Source organism: Podarcis gaigeae (genome assembly GCF_964106915.1).
Source record: "Podarcis gaigeae genome assembly, chromosome: 7".
In the NCBI taxonomy this organism is placed as follows: Eukaryota; Metazoa; Chordata; class Lepidosauria; order Squamata; family Lacertidae; genus Podarcis; species Podarcis gaigeae.
The window spans coordinates 66,720,418-66,737,831 of NC_139683.1; the positions used below are offsets into that span (position 1 = coordinate 66,720,418).

At 43.1% G+C, this 17,414-nt stretch overlaps 1 protein-coding gene across 1 annotated transcript in view; it reads right to left on the reverse strand.

Annotated features, from left to right (window-relative positions):
• Positions 1 to 1,152: 1,152 nt before the first annotated feature.
• Positions 1,153 to 17,414, reverse strand: part of LOC310849404 (uncharacterized protein) — a 37,454-nt gene continuing 21,192 nt past the window's right edge. The window contains exons 14-23 of the mRNA XM_083749564.1: positions 16,122 to 16,264; positions 14,797 to 14,964; positions 13,804 to 14,206; positions 10,441 to 10,917; positions 8,401 to 8,573; positions 8,041 to 8,178; positions 6,324 to 6,441; positions 6,069 to 6,211; positions 3,450 to 3,617; positions 1,153 to 2,248 (exon numbers count right to left, since the gene is read on the reverse strand). Coding sequence (XP_083605690.1) covers positions 1,844 to 2,248; positions 3,450 to 3,617; positions 6,069 to 6,211; positions 6,324 to 6,441; positions 8,041 to 8,178; positions 8,401 to 8,573; positions 10,441 to 10,917; positions 13,804 to 14,206; positions 14,797 to 14,964; positions 16,122 to 16,264 — 2,336 coding nt within the window. The 3' untranslated portion in view covers positions 1,153 to 1,843. The remainder of the gene's footprint in view (positions 2,249 to 3,449; positions 3,618 to 6,068; positions 6,212 to 6,323; positions 6,442 to 8,040; positions 8,179 to 8,400; positions 8,574 to 10,440; positions 10,918 to 13,803; positions 14,207 to 14,796; positions 14,965 to 16,121; positions 16,265 to 17,414) is intronic.

Sequence of the window (17,414 nt, forward strand, 5' to 3'; positions counted from 1 at the left end):
CCAGCAACAAATACAACCTGAAAAAAGAGACGATACACGTACTTCTGTCAACCAAGGAACCACTATGATCTTAGGGTGAGATCACTTTGAGGTGTATGATATAGATATGCAGGCTTGAATCTTTCTGGCCATAGTGAGTGTTGTTGTCCCCCCCCCCCCCCGGACATGCTGGGTGAAGGATGGGAACATCCAGTCTGATTTTTTGAGGACTGCAATATTCTCCGGAAAGATTGGGTAAGCTTGTACAGCTCAGAGGAATCTCTGGGTATGTGGTAATTAATCTGTGGACTATTCCGGAGAAGTGTTGGGATTTGGGTGTCCTGCCCATAAGAGTGTGTTTATGAGGAGTGCTGAAGGAGTCCCATCTCTTCAAATGAAAGCACTGTGGGACACTATTTGATCTACTGAAAGTGTCCAGATTGTTGTTAACCATGTGGGGAACCTGGGCAATAAACGATATTCATGCCTTCAATTTTTTTGCCCAATATACCCAATTACGATGCTTAAAACAAAGGTCAGACTACCTGGCTGAGATTATGATGCCCTGTTAGAACCATGTTGAGGCCTGAGAAGGAGATCCCGCTATAGTTTCTGAGACCATTGCTATCGGGAAACAAGGATGGTTACCAGGTAGGATCCTGACCCTGGTGATGCTGTGTTGCAACTGAGTAAGGTTAAGCATAATGGACAGTTGGTGCATAAATGCAGAGTGCAAACTTCTAATGCCTGAAATGCCAGCGAGCCGTGAGGAATCAGAAGTACCAGAATGTGCCTATCAGTGATGCAGAAGGAGAACTCAGATCACAACGCTTGAAGAAAATACGTATAGGAACATTAACCATTTCTGCAGAGCAGAGACTTGAGTCTAATAGATCTTGTCAAAGAAGTTTCTCCCAGAAGCCTCTGGATTTTGCATGCATTTCCCATACTATCCCAACTGGTCCAGAATATATCCTCCAGTTTGGAACAGGTTTCGTCTAATTGCTCTTTCTTTGTACTACAGTAACCAGCTGGTGAGATGATGAATATATAAAATAAATAAATAGGAGGGTTGTCAATTATTTTAATGCAAGTGGGCTGCACTCCGTGTCATGTGGCACACGGAGGGAAGATAAGAGCTTTTAAAAACTACTGTTTTGCACAGTGGAAACATAATTTTCAAAAGTACATTTATTGCTTTAAAATGCATGTTTTACAGACAATGATGACTGGCATTTAGAGAAGAATTAAGAATGTGATGCTGCACACTTGTGTACAGAGACAGATTTGGGCAACAGAAGGAAGGCAGAAAAGCTTATAGAGATCATGTCTAAAACAGCATTAGGCCTCAATGTGATGCCTGTGGTATTTCAGCCTGCTCCTAAGCATTTATATTCAGATTGCCAACCTTTTTGGAACAATGAGGAAATTTGGAATTTTGAGAAACTGCTATGGGCGCCAGTCACAAAATGGCTGCCATGGGGCGTGTGGCATAACACAAAATGGCTGTTGGCATAGGAGAGAAAGAGGCAAAGCTGGTGTCAACATTAACTTGGAAGTTCTCTTATGTATTTTTTATTTTTGAGAGTTTACCATGGGAGGTACCAGTGGGTTCACTGCACTGGCAACCCCATTCTATGACGAACAGAATCTGCCAACGAAGAAAGTGCTTTTTGTTGCCTTGAAGATGAAAGGGTGGTTTGCTTCTAATTTTATGGGATGCTGAGATGACCTTATTACAACGGTGGCTGCTGAGGCAGCTGCTGCCTCAATGCCCTCTTCATTGATCTCCACAAAGGACTTGTGATACACCTCTGACAAAGCCAAGTCACTTTTTTTCACATTCCTGAGAAGTTAGCTTGCTTCAGGGAGAGCAAAACCTACCATAGAAGAGAAGGCTTTGTGTTTTGTTGTGCCGAATAAAGAAGAGAAAGGGATGGTCGGCTGTGACACAGGGCACAATCCTAGCACACCGCTTAGTCATTACAGCAGCAGTAGCAGCAGCGGCCTCAGTTCCCTCTTCGTTTACCTCTACAAAGGATTTGTGAAAAACCTCAGACAAAACCAAGTCATTGTTGGGAGACATCCTGGAGAAATCTGCCTTGCTTGGGTCAAACACCTCAGCCATTCCCATGCTGCTCAGAACAGGCTTCAGGTCGTATTTTTCCTCCAGTTTAAATTTGGGTAGAGACAGCTCAACTTCAGTTAGGCGCATCTTCTCAGGGTTAATCCATTCCTTGAGTTTCTCATAGGTCATTTCTCTCTCCAGCTAAAATAAGACAAACACAAGGCATTCAAGGAAAAAAGGAAATCCTGGCTGCATATAGAAATCCTCACATTTCTTACATAAAACCATTTTCACTGGATTCACAGTGACTCAAATGACTCCATGTACATCGCTTAAACAAACTTGTTTCACAATTGCCCTGTCTGTCCGGGTAGAATTCCTTTCTGCTCAACTTGCTTTTATGCCTTCCATCTTTCTGAATAAGACAGAACACTGGCAGACTTAACTGTGCTTATAGAAATATAAACAGCTGTATTACACACATATTGCTTGTTCTTGGGTCATTTATCCACCTTTGGTTCCCACCCTGAACTCAGCTCTCACCTGTGGCTCCTAGAAGCTGTCAGCATGTTGAACAATGTTTATAAAATTAAATATAAATACCTATATTTTTGTTGAAAGAATAAAGAAAATTCTTCAAACTATTATACAGTGGTACCTTGGGTTGCATATGCTTTAGCTTACATACTCCGTTAACCTAGAAATAGTACCTCAGGTTAAAATCTTTGCTTCAGGATGAGAACAGAAATCGTGCAGCGGCAGCAGGAGGCCCCATTAGCTAAAGTTGTGCTTCAGGTTAAGAACAGTTTCAGGTTAAGAACAGACCTCCAGGACGAATTAAGTACTTAACCCGAGGTACCACTGTATAGTAATTTATGGACCTAAAAGGTATCTAAAGCCATTTGCACATGCAGAATGCAGGCACCATATATACAGAAATGAGCAAACCAGTGATATTTTAGGGAGCAGACAGGACCCATTACTTACATTATAGGAGCCTATACAACACAAAATACTGTTGCTATATGTAGGTTTTATTTTATTTTTTTATCTTATATTTTGAAAATGTACATCCAGTGTTTTTTCCTTTCAATTTTTTTGGGGGCCCCCAAGAGAGTGGGGCCCTAAGCTATAGCTTGTTTAGCTTATACGTAAATCCGGCACTGACCCCAGGTAGGTCACTTTGGCGCTGCTGGCGTGGTGGTTTGACTTCACCAATGGAGGCAGACTCCATTGTCTCTCAAGACAGACAGATGCCAACAATATAATAAGTTACACTGGGCACTTGGAAGAATCACATAGAAGCTGCAAGAATCATGCTCTTGTCATGTACAGCAACCAACAAGGGCAATTTTTACGGGCGAGAATTTAGATGGTTTTATTCTCAGCAACAATGCCTCACCTTTTCCAGGCCTGTAGAATTATCTGCAATCTCATCAGGAAGCAGGATGATCATGCTGAGCTCGTTATCAACATAAGGAATCTCGAGAATTTTGGTGCGAAGTTCCGATATCCATGTCATGTTGAATTTAGCTTTCTTGAACATCATCTGCACCGGTTTGCTTTCATTCTGCAAATGGAGAAGAATTTCGTTTTAAGCATATAATCTTTTCTATTTCTTGAGCTGCTCTGCATCTTGTTTACTGTTCATCCTCCATTGTCTCTGCAAAAGAATGTCCTTAGGACATGGTGGGAAAGGAAATCCCAACTGGTCAACTGATGAAAGAAAAAAACAGGAGGGAACACTCTAAATATCAGAATGTGTGTATTTAATTATACCAACAAAAATAGAGTGGCTTGCCAAATATTATTGGAGTACTACAATATATCCAAAACAATGGGAGAAATCGGAAGGATCTCAAAAGAGAAGATAGACAGGGATTGGAAGGTGTTTAAAGGGGACTTCCGGGTTGGTGCCATCGCCGAATGGCGGACTCCCTCCGAGCTCCGGAGGGAGCCTGCTCGGCAGGGGCTGGGTCCTACCGCGCCGGCGACGCGGGGACCCTCAAAAACCATGGGCGCTGAAACCCATGGACATGGTGACTCGGCTGGCACCTTTTGCGCTCCCCCCCGGCCCGCGAAGGAGCCTTTTTAAAGGCTACGGAACGGGTGACGGGGGGGGGTGGTGCTTTGAGTCCTCCGCTTCCCCTGCCGAGCGAAGCTGCATGCCATTCGACGGAGAGCGCTGACTTCTTCTATTGAAAATCTGGACCTAAATGAATAACCCGTGAGTCATTGGAACCTGGACTAAAAAGGGGGACAAATTTTTAAAAATTCGGAGCGAGCGGGGGAGGCGCAAAAAGGAAGTCAGCCCCCCCCTGTTGTAGAGGAGTTAAAGCAAAGGATTTGACATCTAAGATCGAGTGCAACCCTATTTTTACAAAGATATTAATTTCGCGACGGAAAACTATAAGACTGAGCTGGAGGAGAAAAGTGGAATTGATTTAAAAGTACCCCCCCCCCCCCCGGAACCCTGGGAGCGTTTTGTGAGAGCGCCGGGAGAAGACAAAGAGAGGTTTTGACAGCTGTCAAAGAGCTGTCAAAGCAGAAGAACAAAATGAGAACTTTGTTACAAGGACTTTGCCGGTTACATTTGTTATAAATTGGATACAAATTGTTTAAAACAAGGAATAACAAGCTATTTGGACTGATTGGGGTGATCTGGAAGGGAACTGAGTTATTGCAACCCACCTAGAGGAGCCGAGGGATATTACAAGTTGTTGACTTGAATTTGAATAGAACTTTCTATCTCCTGGGAAACTGCAGAAATGGAACACTATTTTGACTACAGAGGCTGACATACTAAAGAAGACAATAGACTTATCTATTGAAAAATGGAAGGGACTTGGCATTATGTTTCGTTCCTGAATAACAGAGCCTCTGCAGCTGAATTTGAAGCTTTTGGAATTAGAACATTTGTGCAGGAAAACAGGGGGGGGGGGAAGAAAGAAAAGGAGAGAGATCAACAAGAACAACAAGAATAACAAGAATTGGATAAAGTTGAAAGAAGGAACATTTGGGACATCCAGACCTGAAAGGTTTAAAGAAATAAAATTGGAGTTTTTACTCCTAATGTATAAAAATCTGGATGGAAAAAATGGGCCTTTTTGAGACAGACTCCTTCCAAGATTGGACATTCGAAATTAAAGATGACTGGTAAAGGGCTATGGCTTAAATAAATTGTGGGAGCTCCAGGAAGACATCAGATGTTGATAAATTTTGGGAACGCAACCGGGAAAAGGGGGAGGGAAATTTGGAATCCAAAGGGTGTTAAACTATATTTTATTTCATTATATTCTAATCTGTAATGTATGTTAAAGGGGGGAACGCGTGGAAGGGAACAGGTCGATTTTAGGAGATGGGAAAATATTTTTAAATTGGGTCAATGACAATAAGTTCAAAATTTGGGATAAGAAATTGCTGAATTTATAAGTAAGAATTGGAATACAAGAGGGGGAGGGGAGGGGAAGTCCTGGAAAGATGTTATGGAAAACAAGATTTTAAATTTGGATCTTTTGTTTTTTATTTGGTTGTAATTGGAAACTTTTAATAAATATTATTTTTAAAAAAATGGAAGGTGTTTAAAGGATACTTGCAAAACCATATTGAAAAATCAGAACTCCTATTAAAAGAAACAAGTTCCGTTTTAAATACTCAAATACTAAATAAGATGGATAACAATGTGTAATAGAAAAAAAGCATGAAATTAGGTTAAAGATGTGTGAAAGAAAGTAATAGAAGTGGAAAGAAATTGCAATTGAGTAGACTGGAAGTCTAATACAAAGGTGGGGTGAGGGCTGGTGGATGGAGATGGGAAAAGGAATTATCCGTGGGACTGAATGTAGGTATGTTTGAATATTTTTAAGGATTGTATGAAATGTATGTTTGTATGCTTGTATATTCGCAATATGTGTATTAATGCTGAATTATTTTAACAATAAAAACTTTTCCAAAAAAACCAAACAAACCGATAAAGACTGTGTGATCAATGATGTACTTCACATTATTTCCCACCTCATACCTTGCTAATTTTGAACGGCCTTTCCTCAGTGAGATCTTTGCGGAACTGATTTGCCCAGTTTCCCTTGAAATAGATAGCATTCACCAAGACCAGCCTTGTACTGGAGTCAATTATTCCTGAGGCGAGCAGATTTTGGATTTTACCTTGAAGAGGGATTAAAGAGCTGTTTTAATAAGTAGCTATTTTTCAGACACAAAGTCGTATTTTAAGAAGTAAAACTCAGACAATATGGAAGCCCAAGAATTTCCTACTCACTTGCTGTCTGTTCTTCCACCCAATTATTAATGTATTTCCTGGAATCCTCTGATGCTTTAATGAAGTCTAGTTTCTCTAGACCTGCTTGATAGAATTTCTGGCTGGAGTCTATGAATGACTTAAACAAGTATGTTTCAGAATTAAAAGCTATATATGGATCTGTATATATCATATACACACAAACTTTGATTTAATTAAGGTTTTGTTCCACAGAAAAGAGGGGGAGAGAAGGATGTTTCTTCCATTTTCAGATACCGAAAGATGTGAAACACGTATGCAGATGCTTAATTTAACTTCAGTGGATAAGAAAAAGCTCATGGCATGTGCAATAGATTCCTATCAGCCAAAACAGATAAACTGAACAGGACCCAAAGAAACTTCTTTTGCTCAAGAATACACATAGCAATCCTTGTCTTATTCTTATATATGAGAGTCCTACATGAAAGGTCCATATGCAGGATGCTAAATGCTTACCAAGATTTGCCCCTGTATCAGTCCTGCTCAATGCAGGTGGATAATGAATTCCAATGTGGTGTTTTCTCTTTCTATTCCTCTATGGAGGAAAAACGTTATGTAAGCAATACTTATTTGTCTCCAAATTTGGTTACTCTTTGGAAAGTGCCAACTACCTGTTGTATTACAGTTGTTTTTTTAATGTAATTATCCTCTTGGCTTGATCTAGCAAAAGCTCCTCTTAGTCTAACATTCTGTCCCTGGAAGCTCACAAGCATGTCATAAAATTAACATACATTTCTCTATAATGGCCTGGATTCAAAGGCCCATAAACAGATGGGGAAATGCCGCAGTGCTGGTCTGTGAACTCTTTGTGCAAACGCTGGGGCACTTTGCCTTCCAGGTCCCATGGCAGATTACAACAATTTAAAATTCTGTACGTATTACATATATTAAAAAGTCACAGCAACGGCCTGGGTCCTGAAAACACATAGGCCATAGGGTAAAGAGGTGCATCTTCAGAGTGGCCGACGAGACAATATAACACCCGTCCTGAAAGACCTACATCGGTTCCCAGTATGTTTCCATGCACAAGTCAAAAGTGTTGGAGCTGACCTTTAAAGCCCTAAAAAGCCTCGGCTCTGTATAGTTGAAGGAGCGTCTCCACCTCCATCGTTCAGCCCGGACGCTGAGGGCCTTCTGGTGGTTCCCTCCCTGCGAGAAGTGAGGTTACAGGGAACCAGGCAGACGGCCTTCTCGGTAATGGCATCTGCCCTTTGGAACGCCCTTGCATCAGATGTCAAGGAAATAAACAACTATGTGACTTTTAGAAACATCTGACGGCAGACCTGTTTAGGGAAGTTTTTAATGTTTGTAGTTTTCTTCTGTTTTAATGTTCTGCTGGGAGCTGCATAGAGTGCCTGGGGAAACCCAGCCATATGGGCAGGGTATAAATAATAAATATTATTACTATTATTATTATTATCCCAGCTAATGTCCTGGTGCCAAGTAAGGACAGGGAAAAAGAGAAAGAAATGAATCTATCCACCAAGTAGATTGGCTGGTACAACCTGCCGCCTGGACTCAAGCTGATCACTGCTGCTAATTCAAATGTCCCTTTCAGTTTGATGGAAGGTTTTACTGGAAAGTACAGAAGAGATAGTGAGTACTTAGCTGCGTTTCTGATCTGCGACAGAACACGGTTCACTATCTGAACAGAGACCACTTCCTGTTCTCTAGCATATTTGTAAACCGTGTAACTTACTGAAATAAACTCATAGGATGTTTCTCCAAATAGCCTGTTGGCTAGCCTAAGCAAGTACTTGGTGTCTGGCTTGTTGATTTCAGAAATAAGTTTTCCGTATCCCTGGTGAAATTCGACATCGTTGGTCACAGACAGCACCTGTAAGATGATAAATGGTTAATGGATACTGTTCAGTAGAGTAATTTAAATACAGACATTTATCTACGTACTCCTTAAAAACTGTATCAGTTGAGCAAACAAGAGAGTGAAATACTGTAAATGCATATTTCAGCCTGACCTGCTACAAAGAAAAGGAAGCACCATGCATGGAGTCAAAAGTCAAGCTCCCCCCTCCCCTTAATAGTATTTATCTGGATATACCTTTGTCATTTGGGCTGCAGTGTTCCCTGCCGCACCCAGAGAGACCATCGTCAAAGCAGAAGAAATGCTCAAAGGAGAAAAAAACATGTTCGCTGTATTATCATTTTGACTTAGCTTCTTGAACAGATTGAGGGCAAAGGCACTGTTTGCTGCAGTGAGGCGGTCCATTTCTTATAACCTACGAAACAAGCACGGAGAAGACAGTCATCCAGTTTGTCTGCTCGGAGGTCACTTTTACAAGAAAAAAACCAAACCTAAGCATTTGTGTTCAGATCCCACACGTGTCCTAATGCAGTGTTTCCCAACCTTGGGCCGCCAGCTGTTTTTGGACTACAACTCCCATCATCCCTACCTAGCAAGACCAGTGGTCAGGGATGATGGGAATTGTAGTTCAAAAACAGCTGGAGGCCCAAGGTTGGGAAACACTGTCCTAATGACATAAAGGTAAAGGTACCCCTGCCCGTACGGGCCAGTCGTGTCCGACTCTAGGGTTGTGCGCCCATCTCACTTAAGAGGCCAGGGGCCAGCGCTGTCCGAATACACTTCCGGGTCACATGGCCAGCGTGACGAACCTGCTCTGGCGAGCCAGCACCAGCGCAGCACAAGGAAACGCCGTTACCTTCCGCTATAAAGCGGTACCTATTTATTTACTTGCACTTAGGGGTGCTTTCGAACTCCTAGGTGGGCAGGAGCTGGGACCGGAAGACGGGAGCTCACCCCGCCGCGGGGATTCGAACCGCCGACCATGCGATCAGCAAGCCCTAGACACTGAGGTTTTACCCACAGCGCCACCTGCGTCCTAATGACATATCAACCTGCAATTCCTACTTTTGACCATTTTCATGCTCTCCAAAATGCCACCCACCCACCATTTTCTGGTGGTGGGGCTTCAGCCCACAGAGGAACCGTCAATCACATGCTACATTTCTTTAGATGAAAGCAATGGCCAGCAGACAGTAATTTGCAAAAATGCCCAGGAGGAGAATAACATTTGCCCTCACTTGATTTCTAAGAAGATCAGCATTAAATTAAAAGTCTATTGCATCTTACATGCCACATTACCCCCTCTGGGACATACAGTAAAAAGAAATAGAGGGAGGGAAAGCATCGTTATCCCTCCCCACTGCAGAATTCTAGCCTCAAAAACAGGACTATTAAAGCCTCAGGTCGCAGAATTAAGTTAGCAAGCCAACAGCTATAATAGCCTGACTTTTGCAATTAACTCTATGTTTGATAAACCGAGTCCTGAGAACGGGATCAAGCTTGCATGAAGTCCTGTTTGATGCTTTTATAACTATATTGTGACTACTGATGCTAAGATGTACAAATGTTTCAAAACTCCTTCTACCAACATGCATTAGGGCAGGCAAGTCCAAAGTCTGTGTTGGGGGCCTGATGCGGCCCCTGTGGCAGTTTATGTCCTGGGGTAAAATCCTTAAAAAGCTCAGCAACTTCCATCCTAAATATAAAAAGCTCAACAACTTTGGTCGCATGTTCACTTCATCAAACCGAACCCTAACACAATACCGTAAGTCCCCAGGGAAGAGGGATTGTTTGTTGAAGTACTCTGGGTGCTCTTCTGGACAGAATCTGGATGCTCTTACAGATGGTGGGGAGAATGCGGCCAAGACCTGCTTCAGTTTGAAAGGTGTAGCAGTGGGTGCAATTCAGATCTTCTGCTACCTTCTGCCTATTCCTAAAGGAAGGACGTATACAATATCTCTCCTGCCCGCCCCCCTTGCAAAGCTCCTGTGCGCTAACAGCTGAGTGCAGCAGGCAGAAATCCTGCAGGTGAAGCCTTTCCCAGTAGAGAAACACAGTATGGAAAGCCGCAGCTATTAAATTTCTGCCTGTGTCGTGCAGCTGTTCAAAGGACAGAAGTGTGCACAGAAGTGCAGGCCCTACAGGTGACAACACCCTGAGACCCTCCCAGATTAATTACTCCCTCAACAAAGGAAGTCCCAGACAACATCAGGACCCACCGCCTTTCCTTTAAAAGACACGCAACAGATACAAATGGCAACCCAAAGAGGACTGTACCGGGAGGAATGCGCGCGGCTGTTACGCACGGATCGCAGGAAGGGCTCCGGCTGCGAGCAAAGAGAGGCACCGAGTGACGACGGGAAACCCGAGTAGGAGGTACGAAACCATCCCGTCCTGCCAGGGGAGGCGCTCCTTCCTGTGACTCAGCCCCTGACTCAGCCGCTATCCGGGAACCTAATGGGGGGGGAGGAACCGCAGCCTCGATCCCCGCAAGCTTGCTGCCGGCTTCCATTGCCACTGAGCATGTGCAGAACGGCCCGCACATGCCCAGGAGGAGGAGACGAAGCCGCTGCCCGTTGCCTTTGCCGGGCGGCACGCCTTTTCCCCATCGCCGCCTGCTTTTTTCTCGGAGCAGGAAGGTGGCGCTGCGAAAGCGCAATTGCGCCCTGCTCTCGCGGGTTGTTGGCGCAGGAGAAGTAATCCCCGGAGGCTTACTCCCGAGTAGCGGCGCCTGGCTGCGCAAACCAGGGGAGCCTGACATTGATACAAACAATGCAGTCATAGGGTGAAGCTTATATTCCTTTACTTAGTGTCAGCGTCGCTTGGATAGATCCTCTTTCTATTCGCTAATAGTTAAATGTTCGGAAAAAGTCAGAAGCCCAAGGCAGTGTAAGTTTATTCAGCATTTGTCAGTGACAACAGCTCACTCATAGGAACACAAGAACCAAACTGACTGGACAACACGATAATAATCCCCAGCATGAACTGACCGTTGACAGTTGAAAGAGCATGTGCTTATTTGCCATTAGAACATTCGTCCATAGCTGTCAACTTTCAGATTTGAAAAAAAGGGATCAGCAACCTCACCTGTCCCAGGGACAGTCTATGGGATATCTAACAATCCCGGATAGCAGCGGGAAACGGCGTTGGAATAAGGGAATTTCCCGCTAAAAAAAGGGAAGGTTGACAGCTATGTGTTCGTCTACCAACGCTTCTGCGATTGGTTAGAATGCACCTTGTAACATAAAATGTGTTAAACCCAATGCATAACACTGATTTATTGCATTTCCTTGGTGGTGAGAGAGGTTGTGTGTGCAGGGAGCCTAGGGTTATTCTACGAACAGGAATGTCCAGCAACAAATGGAATTGATCCCTAGAAAATACAACCTGAAAAAAGAGACGACACATGTACTTTATGACAATAAAGATATTATTATTATTATTATTATTATTATTATTATTATTATTATTAAACAAAGGAACCACTATGACCTTTGGGTGAAATCAGCTCCTTTGAGGTGTATATTCTAGATACGCAGGCTTGAATTCTTCTGACCATACTGAGTGTTGAAATATCTTTTTCCCGGACATGCTGGGTGAAAGATGGGAACATCCAGTCTGATTTTTTAAGGACTGCAATATTCTCCGGAAAGATTGGGTAAGCTTGTACAGGTCAGAGGAATCTCTGGGTATGTGGTAATTAATCTGTGGACTATTCCGGAGAAGTGTTGGGATTTGGATGTCCTGCCCATAAGAGTGTGTTTATGAGGAGTGTTGAAGGAGTTCCATCTCTTCAAATGAAAGCACTGTGGGACACTATTTGATCTACTGAAAGTGTCCAGATTGTTGTTAACCATGTGGGGAACCTGGGCAATAAACGATATTCATGCCTTCAATTTGTTGCCCAATACACACAATTATGATGCTTAAAACAAAGGTCAGACTACCTGGCTGAGATTATGATGCCCTGTTAGAACCATGTTGAGGCCTGAGAAGGAAATCCCACTATAGTTTCTGAGACCATTGCTATCGGGAAACAAGGATGGGTACCAGGTAGGATTCTGACCCTGGTGATGCTGTGTTGCAACTGAGTAAGGTTAAGCATAATGGACAGTTGGTGCATAAATGCAGAGGGCAAACTTCTAATGCCTGAAATGCCAGCGAGCCGTGAGGAATCAGAAGTACCAGAATGTGCCTATCAGTGATGCAGAAGGAGAACTCAGATCACGACGCTTGAAGAAAATATGTATAGGAATATGAACCATTTCTGCAGAGCAGAGACTTGAGTCTAATAGATCTTGTCAAAGGAGTTTCTCCCAGAAGCCTCTGGATTTTGCATGTATTTCCCAAGTGCAGCATACGTACTGTCTCAACTGGTCTGTAACATAGCCCTTTTTTAATGGGAATTCCCTTATTCCGAACAGGATTCCTCGCAAGAAAAGGGAAAAGTTGACAGCTATGGTCTGTAATATATCCTCCAGTTTGGAACAGGTTCCATCTAATTGCTCTTTCTTTGTATTAACCAGCTGGTGAGATGATGAATATATATTAAAGAAATAAATAGGAACGTTCTCAATTATTTTAATGCAAGTGGGCTGTACTCCATGTCATGTAGCACAGGGAGAGAGGATAAGCGTTTTAAAACACTATTGTTTTGCATAGTGGAAACATACCACATTCCGTGTATAACACACCCCCATGCATAGTGGAAACATACCACATTCCGTGTATAAGACGCCTCCTTTTTTGGTGGACTCAAAATTTAGAAAATGGGGGGAGATTGCCCAGAATTCTTGAGCTTTTTGGGGGGAGGATTGCCCACAGTTTTTAAGCTGTTTTGGGAGAGGGGGGTTAATGATAAACGCTCACCCACTGGTCCAACAAAAACAGTCGTGCACCACGCAGAAGACATAAATCTTCTGCCCACAGGCGAAAAGCAACCGCAAATCACCTGCCCAGTTGACAAGGCAGCACCAAATTAAGAGCAGCCCTTGATGCAGCAATCAATCATCAGACAAAATTGCCACTGAAATGCTCTGTGCCAGTGACCAATCCCATGTCCCCACTCAGCACTACCCATGTATAAGATAGCCCCCAATTTGAGAGATTCTTTTATCTGAAGAAAAGCTCATCCAATACACGGAAAAGTACAGTAATTTTCCAAAATTAATTTATTGCTTTAAAATGCATGTTTTACAGACAATGATGACTGGCATTCAGGGAAGAATTAAAAATGTAATGCTGCACACTCTTGTCATGTACAGAGACAGATTTGGGCAACAGAAGGAAGGCAGAAAAGCTTATATAGGTTATGCCTAAAACAGCATTAGGCCTAAATGTGAGGCCTATGGCATTTCAGCCTGCTCCTAACCATTTATACTCAGATTGACAACCTTTTTGGGCCAAGGAGGACATTTGGAATTTTGAGAAACTGCTATGGCGACATTCACAAAATGGCTGCCATGGGGCGTGTGGCATGACACAAAATGGTTGTTGGCAGAGGAGAGAAAGAGAGGCAAAACCAGTGTCAACATTAACTTGGCAGGAAGGGCAAGAAGTTCTCTTATGCATTTTTTATTTTTGAGGGTGTGTTTACCATGGGAGGTACTGGTAGGTTCATTACATTGGCAACCACATTCTATGGAGAAGAGAATCTGCCCAAGAAGAGGGTGTTTTTTGTTGCCTTGTGCTTGATAAAGAAGATAAAAGGATGGTTAGCTTCGAATTTTATGGGCTTCTGAGATGACCTTATTACAATGGTGGCTGCTGAGGCAGCTGCTGCCTCAGTGCCCTCTTCATTGATCTCCACAAAGGACTTGTGATACACCTCTGACAAAACCAAGTCGGCTTTTTTTGACATTCCCAAAAAGTTAGCTTGGCCTGGAATGAAAGCATCCTTCATCCCCATACTGCTTAGGGTGGACTTGAGGTCAAAACTCTCTTCCAGTTTGATCCTTGGTAAGTGAAGCTCCACCTTCCTTTTCTGCATCATATCCGAACTCGTCCATATCGACAATCTCTCATATGTTAGTTCTTTTTCCAGCTGTGGTCGTATAATAAAGCAAGTTAGACAGCAAAATGAAAACAAAAGTGACTCTTAAAAACAACAACCCTACAACCAGTAACTCTTCTCACCACAAAGTTATGAGGGCTTTCGAAACAAAGCCTGCTGTTTACTTTGCTAGGGAATGTGATGCAAGGAGAAAAGGCAAGTGATGTGGGACATAAAATAATGTTTGAAGACTGGGAAAGGTTGTGGACCTGGGCTGAAGGGTGGAGACAGATATTATACGCACCCTTCCCAGAGTCTTGCTGGTTCAAGCCTCTGTGTGTACTCTTATTAATCAGAGTTCAATCCTTCCTTTACTTTGAGAATGCCTCAAAGTCATGTGCTTTAAATGTATGGAGGTGGATGTGACAGTGCGGGAAAAATCAGACAATGTTTTGTGCGTCTATCTCTGTTTATATAAATCAGGGGTGAGGAAATTGTGGTCCTCTATGTGCTAGTGAACTACAACCCCCCACCCCACCATCTCTGTCCAAATGTTGTCACAGATTTCCCCACCCCTGATTTATTTAGGGATGAAATGAAATGTCTAACAGTCTCTGGAGACATGAAAGCAAGTGTTTTACCATTTCCAGACCAGTCGACTCATCTTCGATGTCGTCTGGAAGCATGATGAACATGCTGACATCATTGTTCTCATATGGGAGCTCAAGAATACGAACCCTCAGGATATCAATGTAGAAGGTTGGCAATGTACCTTTTAGAAACATCATTTGCACAGGCTTTGACTGGGTCTGTAATAAAAAACACATGCGATCCTTTTCCCAACTGAAATGAACTGCCATTCAGATGTGTCAGAGACCAAGAAGCTTGAAGCATTAAAACTAAATAAAGGGCCTTTCTCTCTCAAACACTTCCTACCCCACCCCTCATTACTTTTCTTGGGGGGGGGGGTGTTGTTATGAGAATGGGAACAATGGAATAGTGTTGTTTCCACCAGGGGGCAGCACTGAAAAGCTAAAAACAAGCACTCGTATCTAAACCTGGGGCAGATCTACACACATGGTTTTTAACGTTAAGGAATGGTTTTCCTAACGTATTTGGACACATGACACTCTACTTTTTATGTTCATAATGTTTTATTAAAAATGGGACACCAGGTGGCACTACAGAACAACCAGCAGTAGGGAGACAGTGTTTTGATGGGGGGGTGTGGGGGGACAAAGGTAAGAAACACTTTGATTTACAAGTATGCCCTGTTTTAGAATGATATACCTGGTATCATTCTAATAACATTAAACAGGGCGATGTAGATCCAGCCCTGGGCAATCTGAGGTGGCTTTAGATTAGTCCAAAAGGTGCAGAGGGAGTGTGGTTGAGTGGGTGACATCAGGGTTTTCTGCTGCGCTGGTAATTCTTTGGATAGCAATGAGAGCATCTGCTGGTGCACAGTTCTTCTGTGTTTGAATCCTACTTGTTTCACTATATTTTGCTTTGCTCCTGGCCACTTTAATTCAGAGTGCTATATCATCACATGTTTATTCCCCCCCCCAACCAAGTTTCACCATCATATTAGTAGCAATTAAGGTAGGCATAAGTCTCAATGCCAGATTTAAGCAGAATTCATTACAGTAGAAACTTTGTAAGTTTAATAAGAATAAAGCCACAATCTAAAACACGCTTTACCTGGGAGCAAGCCCTCATTGAAATCAGTAGGACTTACTTCTGGATAGACATGTTTAGAATTGCACTGTAGCTTTTCAAGAAATACACTCAATTAACGACAACACTTTCAAACCAAGAATAAACCCACAATTCTCTTTCTTAATATAAACATTTAGTGGTTTTCCTTGTGCACAGAGCTCTGAATAATTTTACAGAGAATTGATACCAGCAGAATGTGTCATATTCATGGAAAAACACACCTTTTATTTTATTAACACATGCGTACCTTACTCAGTCTGAAAGGCTTCTCAGTAGTGTTTGCTTTCTCAAATCTTTTCTCCCACTTTCCTTTGAAGTAAATGGCATTTACTATGACCAGTGCTGTCTGAGCACCAACCGAATCTTTAGGCAGAAGATTCTTGATTTTGTCTTTTGAAAAAAAAAGGATGTTGTTAATGTATTGGCACCCGTGTTGCTATACAAATAGGATATGGCTCTAAAAGGAATGCTGTTGTTCTGAGTCAAGCCTAGGAGTCACTCATCTGAACTCTTTCCCAGTTCTGCTATAAATCTCACGACTGCTTTCCCCATGGCTTGTGGGTTCTTCAGGTGAAATGGAAGAGTGAATTTCTGTCATTAAAGAACCTTGCTTTTCCCAGACCCAGGCTCTAGCTGGCTGATTCACCTGCATGAATATTACTTGGAGCTGTAAAGGGGAAGCAGCTAGCATGATGGGAACCAATTATTATGCTATTACAGGGAGAAACTAGATAGACCAAATGGATATCAATATTTAAGCAGCTAAGGCTTGCACATTCTGCCCAGAAAGTCACTTTATTTTTCAAAACTCAGAAAAATGTGTCGGTTCCTCAAATACCACTTCACATTTACATTGGAATTGCATGTGGTTTCCTGTACAAATGGGACGATTTGGATGTAGAACTAGCTTTAGCAAACCTCAGTTTCATGCGCCTCCCTTGCCCCCGGTGTACCTCCAAGGAGGAGTTAAGAAGCTTTTATTTAGATTACTGCAACTTGCTGTATCAACTAAACTCAGACAAGCAGAGATCTTTAGTTGAAACATAAACTGCCCTTTTTCAAGCTGATTTGTTTCAGCTGACTATAGTTAAGATTAACCATGGTTCAGGGTTTGGATAACACACTAACCCATGGTTAGTCCCAATTGGAAGTTCAAGCTTCTGATCTCACAGGTGCATGCATCAGAGGAGATGGGGGTGGACAAACCAGGGCCGTCTTACCCATAGGCGCTAGGGGTGTGGGGCACCTGGTCGCTGGGCTCTCAGGGGCGCCAGGCCGAGAGTCCGGGGAAGAGCCCACTCGTCAGTTGGAGCACCACGGTGGGCTCTTCTGCTGCGCACGGCTCTGCTCTGCGAGTTCGGGGCCAACCAAACCAGCGAGACACTGAGGCGGCTGGCTGGATCTGCCCTCCTGTACGACTGGGACTGGGCAACCTGGGGGGGGGGGCATCGGGTGGATCTTTGCACCCTGGTGCTGCATATGCTTAAGACAGCCCTGGGACAAACCCAAGATTCGCTGTAGCCCTTTCTCATAACTCTCA